This window comes from Coccidioides immitis (assembly GCF_000149335.2).
Source record: "Coccidioides immitis RS genomic scaffold supercont3.1, whole genome shotgun sequence".
Lineage (NCBI taxonomy): Eukaryota > Fungi > Ascomycota > Eurotiomycetes > Onygenales > Onygenaceae > Coccidioides > Coccidioides immitis.
In genome coordinates, this window is record NW_004504310.1 from 2,595,236 (window position 1) to 2,605,015 (window position 9,780).

Sequence of the window (9,780 nt, forward strand, 5' to 3'; positions counted from 1 at the left end):
GTTTAAGGGCGACTTAGCTGCTGCAAGTTGGTGATGCCTTCTACTTACTGAATTAAAGGACAACCGATTTGGCAAACCGGCAGGTTTTAAAGAGTTGAAAACGGCAGTGATTATGTTTGTATCTGCTGGAGTAGCGCGGGACCTCGACAAGCCCGACACGCGCTTGCGGCAAGAGCGCTTAACGCGCAAGCAGCTAGGCAGGCCGCCTGCACCAGCTGCCCGCAACTTCCTTGGAAAGAACCTTTGGAGCACGGAATAACCAGTTACTCCGTGAACAAAACGAAGTGATGGAGGACTTGTATGCTTGTTATTCACTAAGCTACCTAAAGGGGAATCTCGGCTAATCTATGTGGGTCACGTGAGCGAGAGCCACAAAGATCCAAAGCTTCCAAATCTCTCAAATCCGCGATAAAAATTAATTACAGAATCCAGATTTATTCCTTCTTTAGGCTTAGCTCCATTTCACCACAATACCATATTTTTGCTGGCTTCACTGATAAACCTCCATATTTTCCTGTATCAACTTGTCACCCCTATCGCGCTCACAAATTGAGCATAGGGATCCATTGCAAGAGCCTTCGTGAGCCCGTCAGCTTTATTCGCGTCGGTTCCAATGTGCTCAATTGAGATTTCATCCTTTTGAACCCAGTCTCTTAGCATATGGTGCCGAATCTCAATATGGCGTGCTCTTCGCGTTATAGCTTCAGCTTTGGCTAAGTCAACCGCTCCCTTGTTGTCAACACTTAATTTTGAGCTCCTTAGCTTTGCTGAGCCTTCGCTAATCACCCCGGCGTCTATCAACAGGTCGTTGATTTCGAGACGGACGTCTGGCGCTGTGATCTCCACGATATTGGAGCTCCGTTCATGGTAATAATGTAGCCGCTGGTGGATTTGTACGCAGGGTCGGCTCCAGCCCAGTCAGAATCTGAACTGGCTGCCGGTTTCAAGCCTTCAGAATCCATATCCCTTTCAAAGACTATTCCTTTCAATTTTGTGCCCTTGAGGTAGCATAGGATCTGCTTGAACACTGCCCAGCTTTCCCTATTGGGCCTGCTGTTGAATCTTGCCAGATAATTGACTGCAAATGCAATATCCAGCCTTGTACACATAACTAGGAACTGTAGAGAGCCCAGGCCTTTCCTGTAATTCATAGGTGTAGCCTGCTTGTCAACTTCATCTTTGAGGGTCTGATCTGGCACAAATTTGATGCTTATTCCTTTCTTCATTAGTGTTTTAGAAGGTTTGCAGTCTTCCATTCCATATTCAGTCAGTAGATTCTTAATATACTGTTTCTGGTTCACAAAAAGGTCTCCATTCAGCTGCTTTTGAACCTGCATGCCTAGATAACAGCCTTGTTCCATAATCTCCTTGATCTCAAAGCATTCCTGAAGCTTCTCAATGAGCCATTCTATCTTGACTTTGTTGGGTCCCATTATACAGCAGTCATCAACATGTAGGGTTAGGTAGATTCACTTCCTCTTGTGGTAGAGTAACCCTGCATCATATGGAGAGATCTGGAATTCTAGAGATTTCAGATAGTCAGTAGCTGCTTGATACCAAAGCCTAGCAGCTTGTTTCAACCTGTAGAGTCCCTGGCATAAGAGCTCTACTAGGTTACCCTGCCTGTGCTTGAATCCAGTGGGTAGTTGGACATATACACATTCATCCTCTGGAAGAGTTCCATTTAGGAAGGCTGTCATGAAGCCAAAGACTCTGATCTTTCAGTTCTTGGCTGTTGAGATAGCAAAGAAGGCTCTTATTGTAGGTTCACTAACAACTGCTGCATAGGTCTTCTTGTAGTGAATGCCTTCTTGCTGTTCAAATTCATATACAACTCAACAGGCTTTGAATTGTACTGTGCCACCTGTATTGTTAAGCTTTCTATCAAATACTCATTTGCCAGAGAGGATCTGCATTTGGGGTTTCTTCTTAACTAGAATCCAGGTGTCTTTCTCTTGTAATTTAGAGACTTCAACATCTAGAGTCTTCTTTCAATAAAGCCATTCTTCAGAGCATTTGGCTTCAGCAATGGATTTTGGTATATCTGTATGTATACTGAGCACTGGAAGCTCAGCTTCATTTGTCTCTTCTTCCTCTATAGTATTCAAGAGAATTTCTTGCTCTTCACCCAGGTATGTGGGCTCTAAAGCCTCTAATTCATTATTTACAAGCTTCTTCATGATTTCTGGCTTCTTCTTTGCAAGATAAGCTAGTAGCTTGTGTTGCCAGCCATTCAATGAATCTATATAATTATACTTCTCTGGAAGTTCAACATATTTGGCTTTGATTAGCAAATTCATAGGAATTTGATCCAATTTCTCATCAAATATAACATCTTGCAAGATCATTATACTGTTTGTTTCTAGGTCCTAAAGCCTGTAGATGTGCATGCCATAATATTCTACAAATTTGATCTTCTTGAACCTAGATTGGAGCTTTGAGGATTTGTTCAAAATCTTCATATAGATATTACATCCCCATTTATGAACCCATCTGCAATGGGGTTGGTGACTCATCCAGACTTTAAAGAGTGTCAATGGCTTCATGTTCTTGCATCCATATAGAGATACTGAGGTAGGTAATAGATTCACTATTATGGAGACTGTGGTAAGAGCTTCACCCATAACTTATTAGATAGTCCTGAGTCTATAAGTACACTTCTTGTTTGCTTGCAAAGAAGTTGTATTTCTCATTCACTTATTTCATCTTGTTGAGATGTATATGAACATATAATCTTCTATTGTATACTCTTGCTTCTGTAGAATTCAGCCAGTTATTGGCTCATTAATTCAGAAGCTCCATCAGATAGTATAGTGCTAATCTTTCATTTAGTGAATGCTTTAATCATGTTAATCCAGTTCTTTAGGGTTTCTGGAGCTTCTACCTGCTTCTTCAGAAGATAGATTCACCTGTATCATGTGGTATCATCTGTTATAAGTAGGAAATACTTCACTTTACCATAGCTTGGAGAATCAGAGTTTGTAGATAGGATATGACTACCACCTGCAATATTAATAAAAATTTTAGCTTCAGACTTTGTAGAGTGTATTCTAGGTTCAAATAGATTGCAAGCTTGCTTAGCTTTAGCACAGATTTTACAGAACTCTAGCTTCTTTACTCTCTTTATTCACATTGCCATTCTTGAATCTCTAGCTAGAATAGCTATATCATGGGTGTTGAGATGCCTCCAGCATTTGTGCCAATTGGCCATCATATTCTCCTTAATTTCTGGCTCCTTTGCCAGGTGATTTGGTGCCAAAAGCATGTCATCTTTATTCTCTAGAGTTGCTGTTACATAGCAGGGCTCTAGAAGTTTCATAGATACTGGAAACACATATGCCAGTAAATTGCATATTCTAGATGTTTGTAGGACTAGAATATCATTCTTGTTAAGCACAGCTTTGAAGCTCTGTATTTTATCTGTCAATTCTAGTAGAAAGACATGTTCTTCATCAACATAAAGCTGTTCTACTGTAAAGCCATCTCATATAAGCTTCTCAAAGCTTATAAGGTTAATCTGGAGGTCAGGCATGATTCTAACCCCCCCAATACTCAATTCTCCATTGTCAGTTTAGATACTGGCCATGCTAAATTCTCTGGTAACTGATTTCAAACCATTCACTATAAGCAGTTGTGTTGCATGGCTCTTTAAATCTATTTGAACTAGATCTGTACATGAGATCATGTGGAATCTGGCTTCAGAGTCAAGAATCCATCTGTCTGTGGATTCATGCACTTCTCTTATAGAAAAGACTGCTTCATGAATCAAATGGATCTTGTCTGTTGCAACTATAGTTGTTTTCTTGTCTTTGTCTTTAGAGTGTTTCTTAGACTCATTAGGCTTCAAATTCTTGTTAGATTTGCAAAATTTAGCCAAATAGCCAGGTTTGCCACAAATATAGCAGTTCCAGTTCTGCAGTGAGCTCTTCTCTAAATTGGATTCAGAGTTTGTATTTTTGTAAGACTTTTGGGGATCTGAGCTTGTTGCATTTGTATTTAACTTTGTAGATCTGTCTTTCTTCTGGTCTTTCTTGGAGATTCAGTGAAGGATATTCTTCAGTAAATCTTTCAGATTCTTCTCTGATAGATTTATTCTGCTTTGGCATGCCATATCAAATCAGTTCTGTATGAACTCTCTCCATCAGAACATAATGTTCATCTTCAAGATATCATATAGGGTGTGGTCCAGTTGTTTGAACTCTAATCTCTCAAATTCCTTACAGATTACTAGAAATCTCTCTATATAATTTCTTTCTGAGCTAGTGAATTGTGGTGTCATTCTTACTAACTTTATAAGTAGGCTTTTCTGCTGTATCTCAGATCTCTCTTGAAAGACTGTTCTTACAGCTTTCCAGAGTTTGTAAGCACTAAGACTATTCAATTTCTCAAAGTATTCTCTGGCTTGTGCAGATATTATACTGTTAATTAGACTATATAGCTAATTATTCTGAACATTTCAGTATTGTGAAATCTTCAAGCACTCTGGCCATAGTGAAGTCTCTTGTCTTTTCAGGATAATTCTCTCAACACCTACTTGACAGACTACTTTTAGAATGGCTTTGCTTCATGCTAGATAGTTGCTGGCTCCAGCCAGAGTTATAGACTTCTTCACCATTTTTGTGATCTTCATGAATTGAGTGATTGCTCTGCCAATTCACATATTTATATCTATATAATTGCCAACATATTCTTCTAGTTTCTTATTAAAGTCTATTTCTTGATTCTCTTTTTCTTCTTGTTGAGCTTCATACTCTAGATTCTCCTGCATTATTGCAGGTGCATTTGCAGTGCTTGCTTGACCTGATAGAAGATTCACTTGCTATGCCAGCTGTTGTACTATCTTCTGTTATCTTTGTATTAATTTCTGTTATCTTTGTATCATCTCCTGTTGATTCAGCATTATTCTATGCAATATTTGGAGTTCACTCTCCTTTCTAGACTCCTGCTTATCATTTGGCAGGCTGTCTCTGAGCCTACTTGACTGCCTAAGCTTAGTTTGAGGTGTAGGAAGATTTGTTGGAGCTTTCCAGTCAGGAGTTTGATGCTCCAGTTCATCCATACAGTTCACCATGACTTTAGCATTACCAGATGCTCAATTTGCTTGCTAGGTGCATTTAGCAGGCATTTCACTCACTCTCTGATCACATGCCAGAAAGCTACAGGGTTCAACTCACTCCCCAGCTCAGTGCTAGAAAGCTACAGGGGTTGCACATATAGGAGGTATCTATCTCAACATACACTCTCTCTTGTGCTTGTAAAACCTTGTTATCCACAAGGATAACCATTCAGGATGTTGATCATAAGCTTCAATATCCAATTGAGCTGTAAATCAACCTTATACACTTTGCTTTTCAGCACAAAGGGCTATAACCTGATGGAGGACTTGTATGCTTGTTATTCACTAAGCTACCTAAAGGGGAATCTCGGCTAATCTATGTGGGTCACGTGAGCGAGGTGCTGGTTGGATTACCTAACACGAAGGTTTTCCAGGTGACTTCATCTCTTTGGGTACCGTGACGTCGGCGATCCGGCAAGCTCTTTCATTTGGCTGTTCTCACATGCCGAGGAACTTGGAGGGGGGGACGATTATCACGATCCATCTACGGAGTATTCGAGATTGAGCCGGGGTTCCACAGTATCTCTTTTAACAGAACATCATGCCAGGTTACTTTTCATGATGAAAACAAAAACATTATTTCTCACATTTGTTAGTCACCTTGGTTATTAATTTTGCATCTCCGTGAAGTCGACCAAAAAAGTATTTTTGTATGCGGCGCAGCTCAAATCCGCCCTACAACCCTCAATTTGTTGGCTGAACGGCATATCACCGATCCTTCATATACAGACTGAAAATGGACTCACTAAGGGTGCGCATCTCCTTCATGCAGCTCAAGGGTGAATATGATGCCCAGGCTAATCACCCTCCAGGATGCGCTCAACACCATCGCTTTAAAACCAGAGCTTGCACCTCTGCTTGCAATTCTTAAAAGTGCCCGCAACGGGGCTGTCTATGGAAGCAAAGTCCGCTTTCCTCATGCATTGGTGTATGGTATTGTTTTGAATAATTTGGTTGCAGCCAATCGCTAAGCTGCCTTCATCAGGATGATATTTCTCTTCCGATCTGGGAGGTACGTATGACCTGGTCGCACCATATCTGGACTTCTCTTAAGCAATCTATTGTTAACTCACGTATATTTGAAGTCTACATGAGAAAACTCGGCTTGTTCTGAAGGCGACGAAACAGCATGCACGCAACTTAGCAACGTTCGCGATCGTATACAAGTCCTCTATGCTAGCGCTGCGATATCTCTCTCCCGGCGGATCTGGAAAAGAAGGACCGTATGATACCTTCTTCGCAGGCTTATTGGGAGGATACGTCGTATTTGGCCGGTCGCGATCAAGTGTTACCCAGCAGGTCTGAACCATAACCCTCCAACACAATAGCTGATCCTTGGATCAGGTACTGGACTTGAGTATTGACAAAAACCTTTGTATAGATCGTCATATACGTTTTTGCACGAGTAGTTCTTGCAATGGCAAGGCTTTCGATAGACCCAAAACCGAACCCCCTAGCATCTTTTATATCTAGGAATGCCCGAGAGGAGATCAAGACACACGCTTGGCCTGCGTTTGCAAGCCTCAGTTGGGCTTTCGTTATGTATCTTTTTCGCTGGCATCCAGAAGCCATTCAATCAAGTTTAAGAAGCAGCATGACCTATATGTATGCTTTATTCCTCCCTCGTGTGACCTATTGGCCGAGTTTAGAATGTTTGCACTGACACCCCCATTTTCCAACTCATAGTTATTCCGACTGCGACCATTGGGACTCGATAGAGACATTATTCCTACGAAATAAATGACGCTGGGCATAAGACCAATCTCATTATCTTGAGTCGATTTGTGCTTTAACTATTTAAACGATTCTTTTGTACACGTGGGCCGGCGTTTCTCTAGGTTTGGATGATTACGACTTTTTCTTTAGACTTCCATATATGCATTTTGGGAGAGGTGGTGTAACGGACTCAATGTTTCTCTCAATATCTACTGGGAGGGGGGCGCTGTTGCATGTATCTTTCTCTACTGCCTTAGCTACATGCATGCATTGTATATATAGATCTCAATAATGCAGTTAGGCCGATGATCGCAAGACTTCACTCGCTGGACCGATTCGCATTCCCGAGACCTTGGGTAGTTTTCTTTCTGATCAGGCCTTTGTGCATGCTCTCTCGCTGGGGTTGATCTTTCGGGGTGTCGGAGTGTCGATCCCCACAAAGACTGACTTCGTTAGTACTCCGTAGTTAACTAGTTAAATGGCTTACATATGGACTGCAGGAGAGAAGCCTAAATACGAGCTACATAGTCATCTAATACGTCCGCCGCCCAGCTCCACAATTGCTGGCAACAGGGATCCGTTTCCAACTGCGCCTAGTTGAGCTCCTAACGTCAATTCTGTTGTAATTCATAATAAAAATAAATAAGAAGTAGATAAGATTCTGGTAAGCTGAATCTACAGAAAAAGACTTCAATACTGAATTAAATAACTAGAATTTAACTCAGATTATGTATAATATTCTATCTGAGATCTGAAAAGTTGTCCGCACAAGATTTATACCTTTTATATAATAAATTCTACAAAGTCTGAACCTCTGAAAGACTGGAACAGTTAGATGGCTGACAAAAAACATGAAAGCTAGAGAAATATCTTTCAGACAAGAAAGCTGACAATCTGCCAGTATGCCTGAAACTTGTAAGAGAATAATATGAGAACTGTAGCTCTCAGACTAATCATTCAGCTAAAGAATTATTCTGAGGTCAAGCTCTAAACTCTAGATGAAGAATTTGGTTACGAGATAAAGATTAATCTGACACAGAAGCTTATTGTGTGTATATGGCAAGCACCTACCTTGAACCCTCTTTCAAGAGCCTGTCTTAGTATTTTGTTTGTATGGCTACCTAACTGGCAACTGGAGTTCATTTCCAACTGCGCCTAGTAGAGCTCCTAACATTGTGGCTTATCTGATTATGTAAACTTGAGTTGACCTTTTAACATCTTTCACGGTAAACTCATGACATTTTTGCACATGATATAAAACCTTCTTAAGATGGCTTGCTTGGCTTTACCAAACAGGCTACTAGTCCCAGGCACCACTGTTAGGAGAACCAGCAGTGGGTTACATAAGTTTTCCCAGGATTTGGGATACGAAAGAGCTAAGTAGGTCTGATGCTTGCAACTAATAAGAGGAAGTCATATGTAGAATGTAGGGGTTCTTTAACTTGAAGACTGAATGCTGAGATTTCCATGATTTGTGCAAATTATATGATTCTTATATATTCAGAGTTGGGGTCATGTGAGTACCCCTGAACATCTGATGTTGTCTGATACTTGGTTGATCTAGATCTACATTTGTAATACTATCTCCCTCCAGAGATCTTAGACTCTGAGATATAAAGCCACTGAAGTAGTTTTTTATATATTATTATTGTAGCTTCTCTGTTATTAATAGAGTATTATAAATTATTGAATATACAAGCTTTTGCATTTCTACTGCTTGTCTATATAGATATTTTGTATATGTATTACTGCTAATTGTAGTAGACATTCTTTATTATAAAATAGTAATTATTTTATTATGAAAGTTCAGTATTTTATTATATACTTGTTTTTTTATTTGTTTACTTGTCTGATTGCTATATTATCTGTTACCTGTTGCTATATTATTTATTAACAAGTTATAGAACTAGCAACTTTAGTATATTATAGTACAGATATAAATAAAGATCTTCTTATCTTTATTCTTCTCTTCTTTTTCTTTTATTATATCTTGATACAAGTGTTGTTATTTCTTCTAAGCTGCTCTTCATTATTATATTCTTTTTAGAGAATTCTGTTTCTGATTCTAAAGAGAAGATGTTTCTCTGCTTAGTATATATATATTCAATGTTTACAGATTGTTTGAATAAAGCAGAGCTCTGTATATAGAACTTTGAAAAAGAATCTTATACTTATTATTTAAAGTATTAAACTTATACTTATTATAATATAAGTATGTCTTTATCTGTTCTTTCTTATTAGTTTAATATAGTTATAGATATCTGAATCTGCTTTTAATATTATACATTAGCTCTTATATTTTCAAGAAAAGTATTACTTCTTTAATGCTGCAGATTCTCACTATCCATACAGTATAAAATATATGAGTGTCTTGATATAAAAGTTCTGTAATCTTGACTTTGAAGCTGTAAAATATTACTATTATTAAGTCACTTCAGTTCTTAATAGATTTACTTCAAAATATTGTTGTTCTAGTTTACTTTAATAAACTAAGACTGTGAATCTTATATCTGAAGCCAGATCTATCAAGAATAATCTGTCTGAACTTCTTTATTTGTCAAGTTCAGTTCATACTACCTTATCTTAAGTTAAAAATAAGATTAGAAATATCTGTGTCTTACTTAATTATCTTACTACTTATTTAACAAGTGAGATTAACTCTTTAAGATAGTATGAAAACTGATATTGTAGATATTTTTTATTATCTTTACTTATTATCAGACTAACTTCTGTCTAGATTAATCTTACATCTTTCATTAACTGTCTAACTGATATTGTTTTTTCTGGTTTTTAAAGTATTATAGAAGTACTTTATTCTTTTTCTTATTCTTTATCTGTTATATCTTCTTTTATGACTGCTTCTTTCATTATAGTTGTATTTATCATTATACTAAATATATCTGCAACTTCTAAGTTTTACATATTTATAGCTGGTTTACCACCATCAT

The 9,780-nt window shown here is 38.4% G+C and overlaps 1 protein-coding gene across 1 annotated transcript; it reads left to right on the plus strand.

Moving 5' to 3' along the window:
- The first annotated feature begins 5,553 nt into the window (after positions 1 to 5,553).
- CIMG_02153 (peroxisomal membrane protein) lies at positions 5,554 to 6,991 on the plus strand. The gene is made up of 6 exons (XM_001248381.2): positions 5,554 to 5,867; positions 5,929 to 6,044; positions 6,102 to 6,128; positions 6,202 to 6,415; positions 6,498 to 6,721; positions 6,803 to 6,991. Exons 1-6 carry the CDS (start codon positions 5,853 to 5,855, stop codon positions 6,858 to 6,860), a joined length of 654 nt encoding a protein of 217 aa, XP_001248382.1. The 5' UTR covers positions 5,554 to 5,852; the 3' UTR covers positions 6,861 to 6,991.
- Positions 6,992 to 9,780: the final 2,789 nt, after the last annotated feature.